General features: G+C 43.6%; 1 protein-coding gene across 1 annotated transcript in view; it reads left to right on the forward strand.

Moving 5' to 3' along the window:
* Positions 1-24,358, forward strand: part of stab1 (stabilin 1) — a 111,416-nt gene that overhangs the window by 83,717 nt on the left and 3,341 nt on the right. Inside the window, exons 62-69 of the mRNA XM_031296783.2 lie at positions 1,158-1,291; positions 2,201-2,366; positions 3,297-3,403; positions 4,182-4,301; positions 4,919-5,053; positions 5,357-5,461; positions 19,783-19,932; positions 22,975-23,079. Of these exons, the coding sequence (XP_031152643.1) occupies positions 1,158-1,291; positions 2,201-2,366; positions 3,297-3,403; positions 4,182-4,301; positions 4,919-5,053; positions 5,357-5,461; positions 19,783-19,932; positions 22,975-23,079 (1,022 nt within the window). The remainder of the gene's footprint in view (positions 1-1,157; positions 1,292-2,200; positions 2,367-3,296; positions 3,404-4,181; positions 4,302-4,918; positions 5,054-5,356; positions 5,462-19,782; positions 19,933-22,974; positions 23,080-24,358) is intronic.

Consider the following 24,358-nt stretch of genomic DNA (forward strand, 5'->3'; position numbering starts at 1 on the left):
TTATAAACCCGTAGCGAAATTATAAACAGTTATGATCATTCACCATACAGATCACTAACTCATGCAGCTTTGCCAAGCCTCAATGAAATGAGTCTGCAGGTATTTTTATTATTTTATTATGATTTGTAAAAAGGCGGTAATAATAATAATACATTTTATAAATAATATTTGTATAGCACCTTTTATATAAGAAATGCAGCACAAAGTGTTTTACAATGAGGAAATTGCATGACATAAACAGACAGAATGAACAATAAAACAGAGATAGAATACCATTATTAATTTAAAATAAGATGGCAAATTAAACACACTTGAAACAGTAGCACTAAGCCTACAACTGGCAGTCGATCCATATAGTTTGGGCTCAAGGTGTACAAGGGCTTCAATTTTAATCCCCCTGCTCCTGCTCCGCCCACTTTCCCTCTGCTCTCCAAATAGCGTCTGTGGTTGTGATGTATTTTGTCACGTAATACTAAGGACTGAGAGCAAGTTGAACTACTAATGAAACACAGCCATAAAATCCATTTTAATTCAGATTTCTTGAAGGGAGATGTCAAGGGACCCCTTTGAAAATGGGCATGCCAGTTTTACCCTTGATAAGATTTAACCTAACTTTGAGTGTTATTTAGCGCTCTCTACGACAAACTATCATGTCATGGTACCAATGGATACCTTAGATCATCTTGTGTCATATGATACCAATATCCTATGATATCTTTCTAGGTTTAAAGCGGAGCCTACTACAGCCTCACAAAGAGACAGTATGTCAGCCGGGTTGCTGGCGGGCCGTGGGATCGTTAAGAGGTTAAATATGGAGCTTGTTAAGGCCATGAGTTTGTTAATACCCAGAGATGTTTTTTACATGGTGCTCATTGATCAGGGTGTGTTGGTTATACTGAATTCACAAATGATACATACGGCAGTTTTGTTTGTCACAGCCTCTATGTTTTTAATAACAAACTGACATCCAATCAGAGACCAGGTTTTTATTTGGCTGTGGTAGAATCCATTTTAATCAGTTACAATTTTTTTTTAATTTCAGTAGATTTTTCAGCCTAAAATAAATACATTGCATTTTATTTTCACCTGTAGAGATTAAATTGTTGCAATGAGCTGTCTGAGGGTATGGTAAAGGTAACATTGTTATTGTGGTTCAGCCAACACAGCCGGAGTGTTCCACCTGCGCTCTCCAGACGGGAAGTACAAGATGAACTTCAGTCAGGCCGACGCTGCCTGCCAGGCCGAGGGCGCTGTGCTGGCCAACTTTAAACAGCTGGGAGATGCACAGCAGGTAAACCTACCTACTGAAGGGGTTTCCATTGAGACACAGACCAATTAATACACATCATGTATACACAAACAGTATATCTCTAAAAGAAAAAAGGTTTGAGATCAAGATCATTGTGCAGCTACACTCTCCTAAAAAGCTGTGTGAGTGAGAGCAACATGCACCACCTTTAATTCTTTAATACTTCCCTTTAGTCGTTTTTAGCAAATGTTACTAAATGTTCAGCTGTTATTGAACCATTAACTTATTAATACATGAGTATAGATAGATAGATAGATTTCATTTCATTTCATTTATTTATTTATTTATTTATTTATTTAGATAGATAGATAGATAGATAGATAGATAGATAGATAGATAGATAGATAGATAGATATTTATTGTCCCGTGGGGGATATTGGTTTTCACAGTCTGTTACATGCACATGAGTAATATACACTACATAAAGACAGGTATATAGATACATACACAAAAGTACATTAACAACAAAAACAACAGATCTATACAAGGTCGGCAAGATAGTTTGTTCAGCAGCGATATGGCAGAAGGGACAACACTTCTGCCAAAGTGTGTCTTTCTACACCTCAGAGTCCTGTATCTGCGTCCAGATGGCAGCAGTGTGAAGAGTGGATTTAGAGGGTGAATCAGTCTATTCCCTCTCGAAAAAGACGGCGAAAAAGTATTTTTCCTTAAATGAAGTTTAATGAGTTTAGCTTGAAGCAAGGGGTAGATGCCGTAGTTACCTACAGTGTCTGATTTTACCAGTTATAGAACCGCCACAAGACCAGACGAATGAATCCACACATTATAACCTCTTCTAGTTATTGGAACATTTTTATTTTCAGCAGTGCATGCTGGTACTTGTGATCAACCATTTATCCTGCTGTCGTCGTTCTTCTCTGGTCCTAACAGCTGGGGATGCATCTGTGCGTGGCCGGCTGGATGGAGGGGGGGAAGGTGGGATACCCGACCCGCTTCCCCTCGGTCAAGTGTGGAGACAACCACGTAGGCCTGGTTATCTACAAAGAACCTGTGGACCAGAGCAGCAAGTATGACGCCTACTGCTACAGGCTCAAAGGTACTACATCAGCACAATCTGTACGTTCAGGAAGAGGCAGGTCTGTTGTTCTTATCATTGTAGATTTCAGATCCTGAACAGCCTATGTTGCTTTAATTTGTTGTTTAGTCTGCTGCAGCATCACAGAGATCCCTGTGGATTCAGTTTAACGCTCAGTCTCAAACAGGCTGTTTATATTGGCTTTATAATCCAGGGCTGCAACTAACAATTATTTGAATTATTCATTCTGTCACATATTCTTTCAACTAACGCATTCATTGTTAGTAATATTGTACTATATTTTTACATATACATTACAACATACCTATAGATGTTGTCAGGGACAGAGGGATAAAGTTCTGGACTTATTTCCATCATGGTTCCAGACAAACATTCAATGTCTGCCATTAAGAAAAACTTGAAAATACAGTAAGTACTAAACCAAAAACTAAAATGTTTAATCAGAATTGGATCATAAAACAAAGAAAAGAAAAATGTGAAAATCCTTACATTTGAGAAGTTGGAACCACAGAATATTTGGTGTTTTGGCTTTATAAACTACTTGAATTATTAAATTATGAATCCATGTCAAAATTGTTGTTGACTAAGTTTCTGTCCACTGGCTAACTGACTGATCTAATTATTTAAAATATGTGGGCCCCTGTGCTGCAATACGCTTCGACAACAGATCAATAAATTACATTTTTGTGAATCAGTGAGTCTAATATCAATTACAGTTTATTCCACTGTAGAAGAAATTCTCCAGAATATTAAAGTCTAATGGATTGAGGGTTGAGTTGAGACCCAAGACTTCAGACCTCAAAACTGAGTGTGAAAAATTGTGTGTGTGTGTGTGTGTGTGTGTGTGTGTGTGTGTGTGTGTGTGTGTGTGTGTGTGTGTGTGTGTGTGTGTGTGTGTGTGTGTGTGTGCGTGTATGTTTGTGTGTGCAGATGTTTTGTGTGTGTGTCCTGCAAATTACATTGGAAACGGAGACTTCTGTAACGGCGTCCTGACCAGTGTCCTCGCAACATACAGCAACTTCTCCATCTTTTACAAGGTGAGTTTGACAGTAAAGAGATCATTCTGGTTATTAAAACTAAAGTTTTTTTTAATATCACTTCGAATTTTAACCACATTATGTTATGGATTCACAATGTCATCTCAAGAACATCAAACAATTCTTATAACTCTGCAATCTTTTTATCAGCGAAGAACAGAGAGGCTTTCGTAAGTTTTTGAAAGGCTCTGAGTTGCTTATTAATGAGGCGGGTTTTTTTTTTTAGTTTACAAGATCAAGTGACTGATCTACTTATTTTATATGACATACAGTGTGTTCATAATTGGAGTACAACCCTGTGGATCAGCTGTTTCATTTCACCATCAGTGGCTCATTTGTCAACTGTTTGGCTACCAGCTGACCAATAACAATCAATCATATTCTTGCAGATGTACAGCAGTGTCTTAATACCTTGACATTTCTCAATATTACTCTACTGATACACTCTTACCAACATTACCTCTACATTTTGTATTCTCAAAGAGTAGAGCCTTTTCAGGTGGGGGATGTGATAATGCGACAGCGCTGATTAAATATTGAGTGGACTTTGATTTGTGGTCTATCTTTGATCTAGTTGTGTCCTGTGGACCTCACTCAAATAATCACCTAAATGCATAATTCAATTTGATGTATTTGTCTGGTATTACAGTTTTAGGATTTTCTAAATATAAGCATGCATCACAGAATGATTGGGTGGGTTTTAAGTTTCGACATGATTGGGTGAATTTTAAGTTTCAATTGTAAATCTAAATAACTTCACTGTCCTCTCTCTCTGTAGTTGTTGTTGGACTATAGCGGCCGGTCCTCAGAGGGGAAAGAGCTTGTTGAATTTATGTCTCACAGGAAGTCTGAGGTCACGCTGTTTGTTCCTCACAACGCCGGCTTTGCCCCAAACCAGGTGACGTACCCTTCAATAATTACTTATTAATTACTAAATGCATTACAAATTACCAAAGTAAGTATGTTGACTAATGGAAACATCTAAAAGTAAAAAGAGGCCCTAGGTATGAGCTCTGAGGAACTCCACACATCATGTTGGATCAGTCATAAGCAACGGCAGTAACAACAGAAAGTACTTTATTTTACTTGCCTAAAAATGTGGCATAGATCATAAATCTTTTTAATAATACATATAGTATATTTCACATTTAGTTAATACATATATTAGCCTTTAAGGAACAGTTACAGTAGGTGTTGAAAATAACTGTTTTTATTATTTTCAAATTTGAAATTTAAGCTGAAAACAAAGAACATGGTTTTTTGTTCAAGAATGTGTCAACTATGCTTGGATTTTTGAGAAATAGACACATCAACACAAACACACACATATTAACCTTTACTTAATAGTTCCTAATTAAGTTTGTAACCTTTAGAAGTGAATTAGTTCAATCAGAATACCAGCGGGTTCCAACTGACCGAACTGTTAATGATATCAAATCTGTTTCTACTGTGTGTGTGTGTGTGTGTGTGTGTGTGTGTGTGTGTGTGTGTGTGTATGTGTGTGTGTGTCTTTAGAGTCTGTCTGATAGAGATCTTGAGTATCACATCTCAACCAATCACAGCAGACGACTATTTAAGGATCTAAGACACCAGGAAGTCATCATGTCCAGGCTTGGGTTCAACCTGACTGTTACCCACGGCAACAATGAGGTCAGAAACGCACACATAGTGGCTGGGTTAGCTCAGTTGGTAGAGCGGGCGCACATATGTGGAGGTTTCCTCCTCGACGCACAGGCCGTGGGTTCGACTCCGACCTGCGGCCCTTTGCTGCATGTCATTCCCCCTCTCTCTCCCCTTTCATGTCTTCATCTGTGCTGTGAAAATAAACATAATATTATTATTATAATATTATACATATATATAAATATATAAACATAAATGATCAAAGATGTTTATTAACATTTATTTATTAATTTTGTGTCTTTGTTATTCTTTTTAATGGTATCTCCTCAGAGCTCTAAGCTGGTGAACCAGCTGCTGCTGTTGGAGTGGGACATTCCTGCTGTAAATGGGATCATCCACGTTATCGAGGCCCCGCTGACAGCACCCCCTGCACCGGTGAGTGATGGTTTAACCCAGAGCTGTTGACAATTAGGTCAACTTCTTCCTTTTATTCTGAACAATCATGTCATCTGCTAGTAGCTAATGCAGTATAGATTTTTTAACGGTGCAGATTCACCAGAATGAGGGAATAAATAAAACAGGGCTCAAGAGGGAAGGCATTATTTAGAAAAAACTCTTTATGTTTAACCTTCAGTAGTTGAGTTGCTGCTCAGATTTTAGTTTAATTCTTAATGTTCCTGTTCTGACTCTGAACATTTATCTTAAACAGAAAAATAATTTAATCCTGCTAAAACCTTCCTGCTCTCTGGGAGTGGACTCAAATTTTGTTTTGAAGACAAAACAGAACAATGAGATGAAATTTTTGCTGTATCATGAACTGCTGCAGTTCTGAGCGCAGCCTCCAGGAGGAGCCGTGAAGACCCTTTGCGGTTGATGCTAGATCGCACCCAATACACTTGTCAAGGTCAACATGAGCATTAGTGGTGATGCATCATCAAATTGCTAAATCTGAATGAATTTTCATAACCTTTAAGTGGTTTTGTGATTTTTCCTTTGCATTATTAATAAGTTAAAACCCAGGACAGAATTTTCATATGCTTGTATACATTTGTTCTGTTCCCACTGTATCTTACAGCCTTTTTTATAAATTATACAGCTTGCCGTTGTTTCATTTTTGGCCTGAAAGTCTAGCCACACAGCGCTTTTTTTCCTCTCTGCCATTCTTCTGCTCCGTCTCTGTCCTGCTTGTGTGTGTGTGTGTGCTGCTGGTCGCCGCCGGGCCTGGCTGCTTGCTTGCTTGTTTGCCTGGCGCTGCTGAGTCACGTGACGGTACAACATCAAATCACAAGAGGGTGGAGGAGGAGCAAAGTGTGTCTGCTCTGCGCTGTGACAGCATGTGTGACAGGAGCGGCACTTGAAAGAAGCAGCACTTACACAGGCACAGACAGACAGGTCGCCTCTTTGATGAAACCGCAGCGATGCAAACTGGAGAGAAAAAAAAACTAAAGTATTGATTTCATTACACTGGTATTAATCAATATCAATACCAACGTTGGTATTGATATTATCGATATTTGGATCGATCCGCCCACCACTAACGAGCATACTGTGCAGGCATCAACACTTGGGCTTCAACACCAGCCAACAGATGCTACTGCAGTGTTATATTTTACATACTCTCTTGGTTGCCGATATTGTTAATAATTTTGCTGTTCGGATGTGTAGTTTTTGGTTTCATTCCACTGCTACATGTAGCTACATGTTAACGTCAGGAAAACCTGTTAACTTGGTTGCCGATGTTAATTTCTCCCCAATTTTGGATCTAAAAATCCCATTAATTTTCTCCATAACGATTTCGATAATTAGCCATAATGTCTAAACTATCCAAGGTAGATTGATTGAGCTCCGAGGTTGTGAAACAAAAGTTAGAAGCTAGAAGTCCATGTGAAATCAACCTTGTATTAAGAAAAACATGTTTTATTCGCGATCTTATGGAGAAATACTACAATACCCACAACAGCGACATCTCTGATGGAAATGTTTACGAATGGCTAGAGCAAGCTTATACCATTGAAGTCTATGATAGTTTATGTACACAGCCTTGTACCTTTGCTTTCTTTGCCGTTTTCAAAATGTTATTTTGCGCCGAATCTAATGTTTTATGGTCACGATTCATCTCGGAGCTGGTTGGCTTGGTTCCAGGCTTAAAACTCTTTATGTAAGATATTGAACGGGGAAAAACACTCCCGGAACCAGAGCCGTTAAAAAAGTGGGTGCTCACTGTTGAGCTCTATACTCGTTATAGTCAGTCTACAAATGCGATCTAGCATTTACCACCGTTCTCCGGTCTGCAGCGCTTCCTAGATAGAATGTTCTGTCTGTTGTTGCTAGGCAACAGCTACAGCTGTGGGCAGGGAGCAGATGGCTATGTTTAGTTTCTGTGCACAGTTTTCAGGAAATGAAGATTCAATCAGCTGCGTCACGATTCAACATCACAACTTTGATCAATATTTATTAGGGGTGGGAATCTCTTGGCACCTCACGATTCGATTCCGATTCAGAGGCCAACGATTAGATTCTAAACCGATTATCGATGCATGATATTTCTATGCATGATTTTTAAAAATATACATATACGTAAATCAGATTTTGCTACTCAGTTTGCTAATCACTTCCTAGACAAAGCAGCTAGACAAAGCTTAGATTTTGACATATATTTGTCACACACAAGTTTTAATGAAATGTTTTGTTTACTGAGGTTTTTGTTTTGTAGTCATTCCGTGCTTAAGCCTTAAGCATGCTTGTGAAAGTCACTTTCTCTCACAGTAATCTTCCATGTCAGAGACTCAGTCATGTTTAAAGGTGGAGAATTGGCTTCTTAGAACATGAAACATGAGGTGGTCAGATGTAAAGTAGATGAACAGCCTATATGTGTTTTGCCTAATTATTTTATGTATGTCTTGTTAGATCAATCGATTATTTTTCCCACCACTAATATTTATGATGTGGAACACAAGAAGATGATGAAGACTATTTTATTCCCCAAAATGACTTAACTTTCAGTGGTCACCTTATTTCCACTCATTCTCGTCCCCTCCACGTATTGACTGTGGACGGAGTCAGTTTAACAAATTTAGATGTGAATGTTCTTTAGGTTTTGAACCTAGACAGTAAAGTTCTAATCAGTTTTTTAGTCGACTACATAAATGACGAATTGGCGTCTATTTGCACCCACTCGTTTTTTCTATTGGCTTAGTAAAAAATCGCGCCCACATTTTGTCTGAAAAATCTTTATAGTTCTGTATCAGAAGCTCCAGTATTTGGATAAGTAACAGTGATGTTGACACAGCTGAAGGCGGAGACCGTTACATTATATCACAGGTCACGTGGTGACATCCTGTTGTGATGTCACAGTGGAAAGAGAAATAAAAGAGGTTCAGCACAGCACAAACACACTGTTTGAAAAAAACTATATGGCATAATTAAAGTCCTGGTAAATCCAACATAAATGTGTTCTAAGTCTGTCACACCACAGGAAAATGTGTTATTAACCTCCAAGCCAAATCTGAATGATTAAAAAAAACGCCAAGTATATAATATTAGGTTTCGAAATCGTGAACAACTAAGCAGTATTCTCTGAAGGCACTGAGCCAAAGAATGAGCCACAGCCACGGGCCGCTGCCCATCGACACTCTCGTTGCAGCTGTATTAGTTTGCTAGCACATCAGTAGTAGTCGAGGGGCACACAAATGACACTGATGCTCTCTAACGTTGTTGTTATATAGTAGGGGTTGTGTTAAGGATGACTTCAGTGTCATCAAACAATGATTTTCAAAAAAATCCTGGACACAGAAATGGTGAATAAGTTTAACTCCACAATTGAGTACTTCACAGTTTACAGTATTTTCATGTTTCAATAAGTGTTTTCTAACATGTATAATGTGTTGAGAAAGAAATCACTAATTTTGCTTTACCCAGACTTTAAATAATTCAATTATGTATTACACTGCTGTGCATTAGTACAGTCCAAGAATAGTCATTTCCATGTGAGTTTTTGCATTTTGAATTCATTCTATGGGTGACGAGTGGTAAATGAAGTTTTTTGGTGACTCTTTGAACAAGTGTTTTCTTTGACATCATGGAAACCAACTTTATAGTATAAAATGGTTGTTTTTGGTATCAAATAAATCTATATAAACGTGTCTACAGTCTGTTGAAAGATGAGAATGAAGGAATAAACTGCAGATTGAAACAAACGCTCCACATGATTCCCAAATGCCAAGATATTTATTTTGAGCACATTCCCAAGTGTCAGAGTAGAGACAACATGGAGCCTTGAGAATTAACCAGAAACAGGCCTGAAAGCTGCTGTTTTATGGTCTCCTCCTTTGAGTGTTATCAGGTTATGACACATCTACACAAGGTCACCGATTTTTCATCAACACTGAGAAACCACCAACAGTTTACTGAACAGCCTTCAGTCAGGCAAAAACAACACAATGTCAAAATATACTCCCAGCATCACAAACACACCAGCTCAGTGTCAGAAGATTCTCACTTCTCAATCTGGAGAAGTTTGTTTATTAAATTAAAATCCTGATCAAAACACTGACCTAACTAACCTAACTAACTTCAGATTATTTTTTATTTTTTTTACATTCAATCTCACAAGAAAGCTGAAATATAATTTAAACCTAGGATGAGAAAAATTAAAAGACTTTTCCCTTCTCTCCCAAAAGAAGTCAAGTCTTGAGAAGCAACAAGTGTCAGCCGGTTAAAGGGCCCATTATGCTAATTTTCAGGTTCATATTTGTATTTTGTCTATATACTAGAACATGTTAACATGCTTTAATGAAAAAAAAACTTTTCTCTTACTGCCCATGGCTGCTGCACTGTATTCACCCTCTGTCTGAGACACTCTGTTGGAGCGCCTGTCTCTTTAAAAAATCTTTTGACTGAACTTTTTTCAGGCCAAGTCATGAGCTGTTCACATCTACCTATACAGATAGCACCCCTTTTGCGATCGCGCCCTATTGGTTTGTAATGTACAACAAGATGCAAACAGCAAAGTAAAGGGAGTATTGCGAGTGTTCTCTTTTCCTGATGAACAAAACAATATTTCAGTACCTTCCCACGACTAACCATTTCTGTTCTTTTCTACTGCAGCAATCATATTGTAGAAAGGCTTTACCTTACACTCTAACTACTTCAGGCCAAAAATGTTTAAAGGGAGTTTTTTGTTTTATTGTTAATATGCAATTCAACACCAAGTCAAATCTATAAAATCAATATTTTATTTAAGGGCTACTAATAATGAAACATGTATAACTTTTCAGTGAAAGCTTTTTTTATTATTTAAATTCAAACTAGATACTCTAGATAAGATAATATATAATGTAATATAATATGCCAATGTAAATGCCAATTGCTTCAGTTTCATCCCGTTCTGCTTATGCGTCTAAAGGCTGCTGCAGTGGGAATAAAGAGTTAGGCTCCGGGTTTGTTTTTTTTCTCACCCCGGTGATCGGCACATCTGGGTGATACCGTCAAATGTGCGTTAGCATGTTGGCTGCGTTTCAAACATACCCTACCAAAGGTGGAGCACCGCCGACATCGTCATCGTCTTATACACAACTCTCTCTCCGTTGCTAGCTGATCAGGAACCGGTGTCGTGCCAAGGTACTTATCCCCGCCAGGATTTGTATCCCCTGGCCGCGGGAGCGCGCGTCCACTCAGAGCCTAATTTAACTGCTGCGCTTCGAATTCACAAATAGCGACGTGGAAGACTCAACAGGGTTTTCCATAGTAACATCTACATAAATATGTTTATTGGTCTGTTACGTTAAGTGAACAACCTGAGATAATATGGAGATGTCTGCTCTTTTCTAGCACCAGTTACAGAGGGGATACATTATATCAGGCTGTTTTTCACCTGCTATAATGTGTATCCCCTCTGTAACTTTTGCTAGAAAACAGCAGACATCTCCATATTATATCAGGTTGTTTATTGTGACCTGGTATAGACAGAAAATAGCACACATGATGACAGGACAGACCCTTTGCATGTTAGGGGAGGGGATACACAAAATATCAGGTGAAAAACGGCCTGATATAATGTGTATCCCCTCTGTAACTTTTGCTAGAAAAAAACAGACATCTCCATATTATATCAGGCTGTTTATTGTGACCTGGTAAACACAGACAATAACACACATGAGGACAGGACAGACCCTTTGCATGTTAGGGGAGGGGATACACAAAATATCAGGTGAAAAAAACGGCCTGATATTTTGTGTATCCCCTCTGTAACTTATATGGTAGACAGGTGAACAAAGCGGTTAATTGAAAAGCCATATTAACCTAAATTAAATTAAAACAGAAATCACGTTAGAGGGCAGGGAGGGATGGGTTAGCAAAGACGATGAAAAAATTATTCATAAACCTGCATGACTCACATAGATAGGCCTATCAGTTAGCCTATGTAGCTGGTGCATGTCAATATGGAACTTTGGGAAACACTGTTGATTAATCCACAATAATAAAGTATGTAAATAAAGGAGTCCCTTGTTACTATGGAAAACCCTGTTGAGGCCTCCACGTCGCTATTTGTTCCATTTAAGAGGTGAATTTGAAGTGCAGCAGTTAACAATTCGAAGTGCAGCAGTTAAAGCAGCACTATGTAACTTTTAGCTGCAGCTGTAGTTCCAATGAGACAACCTGTAGGGGCACCGAAGCTCCGCTCTGAGTGCACACGTGCTCCCGCGGCCAGGGGGTCTGCATCTCTGGCCAGACCTTCAGACACTTGCCCATTCTAACCGACGAGCTTATGTTAGCTTGTTAGTAGCACGCTGTGAGATGTTTTGTTTTCTTTCCTGACAACTGTTTGATTTGCGCCAGAGCTTGGATGTTTAGGGCCAGAGCTTTCTCACCATGTCCACGTATTTAAGATAAAACATGTTGCGCCGTTATTATTGTTATAGCCTAGCTACATCCATGTGTCGCGCACCCCGCTCTCACAATCGATCATACCCAAAAGGTTGAACAGATTGGCCTACCAATATAACAGCTGTCTCGATTGTGTCACTATAATCCAAAAACTTTTAGAGCATTCTTTAGTCCTCCAGACGTGTGTTTTTTAAGCAAACAGGCTAATGAGACAAGCTTTTGGCTAGCTGTAGCTAGGCTACAGCATAAACAAACCGAAAGTCATGGCTGACGCATCTTCTTGAGCTGTCACTGATTGAGACACAAGAAGTTCTCAAAAACACTATTAGGTCTGTAAACATTAAACATCACAAAATTCACATTCATTCAACCGACCTAATATTTGTAGTTGCCTTACAAAAAGAAAAAGAAAGTGATACAGACACCTCCACCCACCCACATTTTTTTCTCATCGGATCTGCATTGATCTCAGATATGGCATTTCTAAAATCAAATTGACGGAAATCCGTTGTAGTGACGGAGAACTTTAATCCCTGCTTTAAACTGCTTCCCAAATAAAAGAAGTTCTGATTGGTCAGCGTTTCCGGGTCTTTGCATCTGTGCTCCGCACTCGCTGTCTCAATCTGTATCGTCCGTTGCAGCCAGGGATGACTGTAATGAATTATAGCGACTTTTTCTAGGATTTTCCAGTTCTGTTATTTCACCGTCATGTTCGAAAGGTGTTGACGGGAGTTGAAAGGTGCTTTAAATTAATAAAAATAAAATTGCCATGGTGTCTGGAAAAGTGCAGCTGCAGGATACTGGTAAGCATTATGCTGTGTCTTTAGATGCATGCTACCGGCTGGTAAGCTCCGCTGTGTGGTCTATATGTGGTTTGTTTTTTATTATAGCTATGGTTGTTGCAATCAGCAGGGGAAAAAGGACCCAAACGCAGAGAGAGACAGGCAGGCAGGAGCAGCGTTGAAACTCAAAGATTTATTTCCTCCAAAAAACAAAAACAAATCTATGGAGTCCTGTGAGCTGCAGGCAAAAACCAATACCGGGGAGAAAAAGGAGACACGGGAAACTGACTGACGCGGACACACACAAACTGACACAAGGGGATACAAAACGATCTGACAAGAGACAAAGGGAACACAGGGATTAAATACATGAGGTAATGAACAAATGAGGGACAGGTGACACGAAAGGTGAAACACATCAGGGCGGGGCAGGACAATCAAAGGCGGGAACACAAAAAGTAAAACTAGACATGACAGGACAGAAAACAGACTATCAAAATAAAACAGGAAACAGGAACCACCGACAAAAACCTGAAATCAACTAAACACAGAAACTTGACAACACAGAAATTAACCAAAAAATTCACAATAAACCAGGAGATAACTAAACAGAAATATACAGAATATACAAACACAGGGAACATGCACAAATAAACAATAAAGATGACAGAAATGAACAAACTGGTAACAGAAATATCCCTAGACCGTAACAGAGCCCCCCCCCCTCAAGGGCGGATACCAGACGTCCAAAAAATAAACTAAAAACAACCCAGGGATGAAAGAGAGTTCGGGGGAGGCAGAAAGTCGCTGGGGACCAGGGAGCAGAAAATCACTGGCACACAGGGAACAGAGAGTCAATGGGGCACAGGAAACAGAGGGCCGGTGAGGCCTGGGGGAAACAGAGGGGCCACTCGGGACAGGGAACAGAGAGTCACTGGGGAAAACAGAGCGGGGCCACTCGGGGGGGGAACACAGAGCGGGGCCACTCGGGGGGGGGAACACAGAGCGGGGCCACTCGGGGGGGAACACAGAGCGGGGCCACTCGGGGGGGGAACACAGAGCGGGGCCACTCGGGGGGGGAACACAGAGCGGGGCACTCGGGGGGGAACACAGAGCGGGGCACTCGGGGGGGGAACACAGAGCGGGGCCACTCGGGGGGGGAACACAGAGCGGGGCCACTCGGGGGGGAACACAGAGCGGGGCCACCCGGGACAGGGAACAGAGAGTCACTGGGGCACAGGGAACAGAGAGTCACTGGGGCACCGGGAACCGAGCACAGGGAACAGAGCACAGGGAGACCTCGGCGACAGGGGGCAGAGAGGCCTTGGCGACAGGGGGCAGAGAGGCCTCGGCGACAGGGGGCAGAGAGGCCTCGGCGACAGGGGGCAGAGAGCAGCCACGAAGGCAGAAGCCTTCAGGCGGTCTGCGACGAAAGCAGAAACCTTCTGGCCACCGGCGACGAAGGCAGAGGCCTTCAGGTGGCCGGTGACGAAGGCAGAAACCTTCTGGCCACCAGCGACGAAGGCAGAATCCCTCTGGCGGCCTGCGACGGAGGCAGAAACCTTCTGGCCACCGGCGACAAAGGCAGAATCTCTCAGGTGGCCGTACTGGACGTCGAGGGCACTCAGGCGGCCAGGCAGGACGTCGAGGGCAGCACCCCTCCGGGGGCCTTGCAGGTCGGCCAAGGCGGAGCCCCTTGGGAGGCTGCGCAGGTGAAGGGGCAGCTGGGCCGGAGTCAGGCGACGGGTCAGCTGGGCCGGAGTCAGGTGGCCAGGCAACCGGGGCAGAGGTTGACTGGGGTGCCAACAGGACACGAGGGGCAGGAGTCAGTCTGGCCGCCACCAGGGCACGAGGGGCAGGAGTGGGCCTGACCGCCGACAGGGCACGAGGGGCAGGAGTTGGCCTGACCGCCGACAGGACACGAGGGGCAGGAGTCGGCCTGACCACCACAGGCAAAGTCTCAGGGGGGCAGAACAAAGGCAAAGTCCTAGGGGTGGTCTCAAGGGCGGTCTCAGGGGCGGTCACAGGGGTGCCGGGGACCGGCAAAGTCTCAGAGGCGGTCTCAGGGGCGGCTATAGCCAGTTCAGGGGGGCTGGACACCAGCCAGGATTCAGGGGGGTGGCCAGCCAGCCGGGGACTAGGGAGGCTGCTAGCTAACCTAGGCTCAGGTGGGTTGTTAGCTAGCTTGGATTCAGGGGGGCTGCTAGCCAGCTGGGGATCAGGAAAGCTGCTAGTCAGCTGGGGATCAGGAGAGCTACTAGTCAGCCGGGGATCAGGAAGGCCGCTAGCCAGCCGGGGATCCCGGATCACGGACTGCCTTGGGACACTAGGAAACTCGGGGACACTAGGAAACCTCGGGAACTCTAGGAAACTCGGGAACTCTAGGAAACTCGGGGACACTAGGAAGCTCGGGGAAGCTGGGCAGTGCTGGGACACTGGGCAGCTCAGGGAAGCTGGGCAGTGCTGGGACACTGGGCAGCTTGGGGACACTAGGAAGCTCTGGGACACTAGGAAGCTCGGGGACGCTAGGCAGTGCTGGGACACTGGGCAGCTTGGGGACACTAAGGAGCTCAGGGACACTAGGAAGCTCGGGGACACTAGGAAGGCTGCTAGCAAGCCTGGAGTCAGGGGGGTTACTAGGTGGCCTGGATTCGGGGAGGTTGCTAGCTAGCTGGGGCTCTGAGAGGCTGCTAGCCAGCCTAAATTCAGGGGGGCTGCTAGCTAGCCTGGGATCTGGGAGAGTGCTAGCTAGCCTGGATTCCGGGGAGCTGCTAGCTAGCTGGGGCTCAGGGAGGCTACTAGCTAACCGGGGCTCAGGGAGGTTGCTAGCTAGCCCGGATTCAGGGAGGTTGCTAGCTAGCGGGGAAGTTGAGAGGCTGCTAGCTAGCCTGGATTCTGGGGAGATGCTAGATAGGGCGGAATCAGGGGGGTTGCTAGCTAGCAGGGACTCAGGGGGGGATCGCTAGCTAGCAGGGACTCAGGGGGGAATCGCTAGCTAGCAGGGACTCGGGGGGAATCGCTAGCTAGCAGGGACTCAGGGGGATCGCTAGCTAGCAGGGACTCAGGGGGATCGCTAGCTAGCAGGGACTCAGGGGGATCGCTAGCTAGCAGGGGCTCAGGGGGATCGCTAGCTAGCCGGGGCTCAGGGAGGTTGCTAGCCAGCTTGGATTCAGGTGGGCTGCTAGCTAGCCGGGGATTAGGGAGGCTGCTAACTAGCTCGGGGTCAGGAGAGCTGCACGCCAGCTCGGGGTCAGGAGAGCTGCACGCCAGCTCGGAGTCAGGAGAGCTGCACGCCAGCTCGGAGTCAGGAGAGCTGCACGCCAGCTCGGAGTCAGGAGAGCTGCACGTCAGCCCAGGGTCAGGAGAGCTGCACGTCAGCCCAGGGTCAGGAGAGCTGCACGTCAGCCCAGGGTCAGGAGAGCTGCACGTCAGCCCAGGGTCAGGAGAGCTGCACGCCAGCCCGGGAACAGAAGGGTTGCACGTCAGCTCCAGAACAGAAGGGTTGCACATCAGCTCCAGAACAGAAGGGTCGCACGTCAGCTCGGGAACAGAAGGGTCGCACGTCAGCTCGGGAACAGAAGGGTTGCACGTCAGCTCGGGAACAGAAGGGTTGCACGTCAGCTCGGGAACAGAAGGGTTACACGTCAGCTCGGGGACGCTAGGGAACGAGGACTCTGGGGTGAAGAGCGGGTCATTGTGACGGGAGCCATGTCTTCCTCTTCCCCGTCTGCGACCTCCGCGGGTCCCAGAGATGACAGCCAGGCGGGTACCCTCATAGGACGGCTGGTGGTTGGGGGCATACGCTGACTGGGTAGCCTCTGAGCAATCCAACAAGCATTCTGGGGAAGCCGGATGGGAAGTGGGCGGATTGACAATATATGCTCCGACGGCCACAGTGTTTGCCGACTGGGGAGGAAGTAGGCTGGTGATTTAGCCAGTGCTTAATAACCTCCAACTGGAGAACAAAGTGACTCACCCACGGTCTCTCCGACAACCACTGCTGCTGGATGGTGAGCTTCTCCAGGAGAGGGGGGTGCTGGTCCAGCGCAGAGCAACGCAGACACTGCACGGTCCAGCCGAACTCCAAAACCTTCTTCTTAAAGAGAAGCTTCTCCGCTGGGTCCATGTCTGGTCAGATCGTTCTGTTACAATCAGCAGGGGAAAAAGGACCCAAACGCAGAGAGAGACAGGCAGGCAGGAGCAGCGTTGAAACTCAAAGATTTATTTCCTCCAAAAAACAAAAACAAATCTATGGAGTCCTGTGAGCTGCAGGCAAAAAACAATACCGGGGAGAAAAAGGAGACACGGGAAACTGACTGACGCGGACACACACAAACTGACACAAGGGGATACAAAACGATCTGACAAGAGACAAAGGGAACACAGGGGTTAAATACATGAGGTAATGAACAAATGAGGGACAGGTGACACGAAAGGTGAAACACATCAGGGCGGGGCAGGACAATCAACAAAGGCGGGAACACAAAAAGTAAAACTAGACATGACAGGACAGAAAACAGACTATCAAAATAAAACAGGAAACAGGAACCACCGACAAAAACCTGAAATCAACTAAACACAGAAACTTGACAACACAGAACACAGAAATTAACCAAAAAATACACAATAAACCAGGAAATAACTAAACAGAAATATACAGAATATACAAACACAGGGAACATGCACAAATAAACAATAAAGACGACAGAAATGAACAAACTGGTAACAGAAATATCCCTAAACCGTAACAATGGTACTTTCAAATACTATTGAATAATAAACTCTATTGTTTTAAACATGTGGTATCGACAAAGTATCAAGTGTTGATACTCAAAGTATTGATACTTTTGACAACCTTTGTACAAATATGTGTCTAAAGCCCTTCAAGTGTCAGTGGACACACTAAATATCTTCGGCTGCGCAAAATAAAATTCGCTCACTTTAGTAACGCTACTGGAAAAAATTCTAGGGGAAACTATGCACTCTTGTTTCTTTTTTTGTTGGTTCTTTGCAATGCTGGAAGTTCAGTTGACACATCTCTTCCAGTTGTTACTACTATTGTATTAACAAAAGATGCTGCTTTTTCTGGGCACTTTTACTATTATAAGGTGAGAAGCCAGATTTGGAGATTCAAACCCTGTTTCTCACCCTGTGAGAAATGAAAGGCCAGTTCTGGATCTGGAATATCTGTGAGGCACTCACCCCCATGTCCGCTAGTTGTCCAGTGTAATTCAAAAACAAAACAGGGTTGTTATCACTACATAGGCCATAAAATGAAATAAAAAATGATCAAAATAATCAAAGTACAGTAAGTCACAAGAAATGTAAAAAAAAAAAAAGTGTTTGTATCGTGTTATTTATTGCCAATTCTTTAAACAAATCACAATCGTCTTGGGCAGCTCTAAGCGCCGGATGGAGCAAAAACGCCTCGGAAGGCCCTTGGTGAAACGTGTACATTCAAAGGTTGTTTTAGTTGTGTAACAGAAAACTCAGATTGGACAGATAGTCTAGCTAGCTGTCTGGATTTACCCTGCAGAGATCTGAGGAGCAGTTAACCATAGTCATCATAAATCCACCGGAGTTTAAAATGCCAACACAAAGGAAGAGGAAGGAAATGGACATCCGGCCCAAATAAGGGTCATCCAGCGGAATTTCCGGCGGCACCTGTCACAAAGCGATCCTTCTCCTCTCCTCTCTACAGAACATCTCTCTCTCTCTCTCTCTCTCTCTCTCTCTCTCTCTCTCTCTCTCTCTCTCTCTTTCCCGGTGAGAGAGAGAGAGAGAGAGTGTGTGTGTGTGTGTGTGTGTGTGTGTGTGTGTGTGTACATGTGCACGCGCGTCGGAATCTCTCTCTTTGTGCCTGATCGCGTGTCTCGCTGTAGAAACAGCTGAGAAGTCAAGACAGCCAAAAATCACCATAAACCTGTGTGTTTTATTTTGAATTTGAATTTTCACTGTTGGTGAATTCTTAAAAAAACAGTACACCACTAAATGTTGCGTTAAAATGCGTTGTAACTTGCGTTACTGAGATTGTAGCGAGTATAATATTAACGAAATGTAATTAGTAATGTGTGGAATGAAGGAATACATTACTGTAATAGCGTTACTTTTCTAACACATTACTCCCAACACTGAAGACGGATAGACAAAAGGTTCTTCCTGCCGTGTGACAAAAGAAGGGCCCCCCTCTGAGCTTAGGAGAGCAGACAGACATGATTTAATTACCATGAAGAGGCTAATTTTTTACTGCTCAAGTGGAATCAGTATGAAATAGAAGGATATTGATTGGGTTGACATTTTCCTATCTAACTCAGCTGCAGCGTACATTGTGAATACATCAAAACATAAAAGTACATTGATATCAAAGATCAGCATTGTTTTAACTTTTTTTAAACTCAACAGTGTCGAGATGAAAATAGCTGCGCTTTGTGGCTATTCGCAGCGCTTCAGCGCACGGTGTGTTCCTGGCGTTAGGAATGACACTTTTAGAAAGCTACTGGTTCCACGGCAACTAGTTTTACCTCGCAAGTTTCTTGGGAATTACGCTCCACCATCATTGACTTGCGTGGATATGTGAAGTGTTGGTGGCCATCTTTTTTTCTCTCCATATCTTGCTAACTTCTTCCTGTGATGAAAAACAGAGGAGGATAGTCAGGAGGTTCAGTCCTGTTTGTCTTCTCATTGGATCTTTAACATTAATTATTCATTTTAATTGGTTGACTTTTCATCTTCCTCTTGGCTGGGGAAATAAAACTGAGTCATGTCTCCATGGCCACAGAAAAAGATTCATATAGTATGCCATAAAAATGTCATAGTGTAGAACATCATTAAGAAAGTCATAAAAACCTGGAACAGAGAGTCATGTCTCCATAGTGACAGCGCAGCAAAGTGTTGCTTTTGCCATTGTAATTAGAGCTGGACAGTGCACTAAGTGCGTGTGTGTGTGTGTGTGTGTGTGTGTGTGTGTGTGTGTGTGTGTGTGTGTGTGTGTGTGAGCAGACATCCAATGTTGAGGATTAAAGGTTTAATGTGATGCCCTCATATATGTAGTAATTCTTGTGTGTGTTTGTCATAATCTGTCATCTCCAGAGCTCCCATCATGCTTCCCGAGGCCACACTCACTCAAGCGGCACAGTGTCGGCCATCTTGGTGTCGGTGTTGCTGGTGTGTGTGTTGGCTGCACTCGGCTACTATGTCTTTAAACACAAGAACGACGCCTTCCGCTTCCACTACTTCAGGGTGAGACACACACACACACACACACACACACACACAGCAGGTTAAAACAGGACTAAATAGGGTTTGAATGTGAAACTGTTTTTTATTTATTACACATTTTTTAAATAGCATTTTTAATTTTAAATAATTAAAAATGCTAGTTGTTGGGGTGGCCTCTAGCTCACCAAGTAAGAGCGTTCGCCCCATGTTGGCTGAGTCCTGCAGCGGCCCGGGTTCGAATCCGACCTGTGGCCCTTTGCTGCGTGTCATCCCCCATCTCCCTCCCCCTTTCACATCTATCCACTGTCACTAAATAAAGGGAAAAGCCCCAAAAAATAATCTTAAAAAAAAAATGCTAGTTGTTGGGAGTTCCGGTTAGGTGAACAATGGTGTAGGCACCAATCATTTTCTAACCAGAATCACGTAACACCCAGCTCGACATGGTCGGAAACAGAGGTAAAAAACTTGAGCATGGGAGCAAGGACCATCGCGAAGACGGGCAAAATGGCGACCTAGCTTCTGAGCCGCTAGCTGACGATAACCCGGCTCAGAATGACGGCGATACTTCATTGTCTCTGCCCGGCATAAAAGTACTACTTGCCGGCATGGAACAACACAAATTGCTTCCAACCATGCAGCCGTTGCCAGACATGACCAGACAATTCAAGCCATTGAAAAGTTGATGAACGACTTTGAGGGGAGAATAACTACGCTGGAATCTACAGTCAGCAGCCTTGTCAAAGAAAACGAACAACTAAAGCTGAAGTCCGAGGACCTTGAGAATAGATCCAGGCGGTGTAACATCCGTATTACGGGCATACCGGAGGGAGCTGAGGGCACTCTTCCGGACTGACGCCTATCCCAGAGCCTTGACCGTGGACAGAGCGCACAGGGTGGCCATCTAGAGGAGCCTGTGTACACCACTTCCAGATGAAGCAGAGGATAATGCAGCTTGCACGAGAAAAATCCCCATTGTCATACAGAGGCTCGGAGATCCACATCTATGCCGACTACAGCGTTGAAGTAGCCAAAAAGAGAACCGCCTTCACTCCTGTCAAAGTACAACTGAGGGCCGCATTCGTGGGAAAAAGTATGCGGCTTCGCCGTCCAAACAAAGACGCAAGGTTTTCGAATTTTTTTCACCCTGGGACCAGGTTTCAGGTTTTACACCAAAAAGCGTTTCCGTGTGGATGGCCCCTAAAACAGGCTTCAATCTCTTTGCTGGCAAAAAAAGACCTACTCCTCCACCCTTGCAGCTGTGATCTCTAACGGTACCCGATCTGATTACTTCCCCCTAGGCTGAGGGACAAGACAGGGGTGTCCACTCTCCCCGCTCCTGTTTGCCCTAGCGATTGAACCCCTAGCGGGGGCACTGCAAGGTCTCTCTTTTTGCGGAAGATTTGTTATTATATGTTTTTGATCCAGCTCAATCACTCCCCGAAATGCTGCCAAATTGGCTTAAAATAAGCCAATTTGGCAGCATTTCGGGATATGAGCTAAATTTGCAAAAGAGCAAGCTTTTTCCTCTGAACCATGAAGCAATAGCCCTTTCCTCCTGCGTCTGTGTAAACAGGATATGAATCGCTGGGCTTCTTTACCATTGTCCTTGGTGGGGCGTGCTAATTTGATTAAAATGGTTGTATTGCCAAAGTTTCTGTATTTTTTTTAAAAACATCCCAATCCTCATTGAAAAAATCTTTTTTTTTTTAAAACACTTGATGTAATTATCATACCTTTCATATGGGGGAACAAACCTAGTCGAATTGGCAAGACTCAGCTTCAAAGGTCGAAACACTCAGGAGGCCTGGCTTTGCCTAACTTCCTTTTTCACTACTGGTCATGCAATATTCAGAAACTACTCCACTGGTTTGAAGACAAACCAATCGCTGAAAAGGCTGACTGGGTGCATGCCGACACGATCTGGGCTCAGTGGTCTGTGCAACTCTGTCCCTTCTTAGCAAAAACTTGAGTTCAAACATCATAGTTAACCACTCGATACGCATATGGGCTCAATTTAGGAAACACTTTGGGCTGCAAGGAACCTCTATCCTATCCCCTATGAGGTCTAATCTCATTTACCCCCTCCTGCATGGACCCTGCATTCTTGCCATGGTTCAACAAAGGGATTAGAGCAATTCATAATGTATACATATAAGGTACATTTGCAAGTTTTTCCCAGTTATCTGAACTTTATGACTTGCCTAAGAACCATTTTTCCGTTATTTGCAGGTCAGGAGCTTTACGAAAAAGACATTTGGTTCATTCCCAGATAAACCCATCCAATCACATATTGATAATATCCTTGCGTTGAAACTAATCAGTAAATGATTTATCTCTCGGATTGATGATCTCATCGACAATATCAGCCCATACCCCACTGAACATTTAAAAGAAGCCTGGGACTCCAATCTTGGAGTAGTTTTAACAGATTATTTACCTTTTTTTCTCCCTTTCCTTCTTTGTTGTTTTTCTGTGTTATATACATATATTGTGTTCATTTATTTTACTTATTGATTGTTTATAATAATTGGTACAATGATGTTGTCTGTGGAAAGGCGGTATTGTATGTTTTGTAACCCTGTAGGGGAGAGGGTGGGTGGGTGGGGATTTGGTATTAACCTTGTTCAAAATCAATAAAACATATTAAAAAAAAGCTAGCTGTTGAAAATGAATGTAAACAAATGGGCATGCCAGAAATGTAATGCGCCATGACATATTTGCCCCTTCGAGGCTAATGTAAGAAATCCCTCTAATGGACAGAACGTATGGCAACAACCACCTGCTGATAGTGACATTGACAGTGCATAAGCCTAGTGCAGTAAAAATAGGCTGAATTTGAGCATTAAATATTGATGATATTGAATGAAATTCTAATAGTATTATAGAGGAAGATTACTAGCTCTAGTATAGGGCAGACTAAGAAGCTGGTTACATGTACATGACCAAAAAATCTGTGTTGTCCAGTAGAAAACCAGTAGCGGAAATCAGATTTCTCTAATCTCTGCTTCACTCACCAGCCAAAAAAACAATGGTAATCTAATTTATTTGTTTCCTTTATGACAGAATGAGGATGAGGACGGTGCGGTGGGCGGCACAACGAAGCCCACGCTGGTCTCCATCCCCAACCCTCTGTACAGCGGCTCCAGAGCCTTCAGCGAGCCGTTTGGGGTGAGTCGACCAATCAGAGACTGACTAAACAGATTAGGGATGCACCGAATCCAGATTTTTGGGGTTCGGCCGAATACAGAATCCACTGGTTAAGATTCTGCCGAATCCGAAACCGAATACCGAATCCGTTTTTAGCTGTGGCTGTCCTTCCTTTGCCGTACCTGAAGTTGCTGCATTTTGGCTGCTGTCTGTAGATTACTTCCTTGCCACCACAAGACAAATCGGCATTGCAGATTGAACATGTTGAATCGCCTCCTTTTGACTGAAAGTACTGCCAAACAACACTTTTCTGCTCACGAGTTCTATTTTCACTTCACAACCTACTGCATGAAATGGTCCACCTACTTAAACACCTTCCCGTAATCAACGGCGACGTTTGGTGGAAAAAAATTCTAAGGTTCGGCAGAAACCGAAGCCGAATCCTGGATTCGGTGCATCCCTGAAACAGATACATCAGCAGGAGAGTGTGAGCTGCTCACTGTTTCATAAACAGAACCACTGAGAATCAATTCAATTTCAATTTAATTCAATTTATTTATAGTATCAAATCATAACAAGAGTTATCTCGAGACACTTTACAGATATAGTAGGTCTAGACCACACTCTATAATTTACAGAGCCCCAAAAATTCTAGTAATTCCTCCAAGAGCAAGCATTTAGTGCGAGAGTGGCGAGGAAAAACTCCCTTATAGGAAGAAACCTCGGCAGACCCAGGCTCTTGGTAGGCAGTGTCTGACGCTGCCGGTTGGGGATATGATGAACCGTGGCAATAGTAGTCAAGATAAAGATAATGGAACAGTGACTACAAATGGTAGTCGTAGTAGTTCATGTCATAGCAGGGCATGCAGGGTGTTACAGGATGTAGCGTGGCACAGCAGAACATAGCTAGACGTAGCAGGGTTCAGCAGGATGCAGCAGGACACTGCAGGGCACCGCAGCGCGTAGCAGGTTGTAGCAGGGAGTGCAGCAGGACCACGACGACAGCTGCAACCAAGATCTTGGTGCCATCCTAATCCAAGGAAATATGAAAAAAACAAAAAACATAAGGACTCCGGGGAGTAAACTCCCCAGAGCTAGGTTAGTAACAAGCATTTCTGGGACAAGGATGCACACAAATGGAAACAAATGGAAAGAGAGAGGAGAGAGCAGCTCAGTGTGTCAAAGGAAGGAAGGAAGTCTCCCGGCAGTCTAGAACTATAACAGCATAACTAAGAGAGACGGGTTAAGGAGAGGAGCCTCGTCAGGCTAGAACTCTCCCCAACCGGATCGGGCTGTACTG

This window comes from Sander lucioperca, chromosome 16 (genome assembly GCF_008315115.2).
Source record: "Sander lucioperca isolate FBNREF2018 chromosome 16, SLUC_FBN_1.2, whole genome shotgun sequence".
Taxonomy (NCBI): domain Eukaryota; kingdom Metazoa; phylum Chordata; class Actinopteri; order Perciformes; family Percidae; genus Sander; species Sander lucioperca.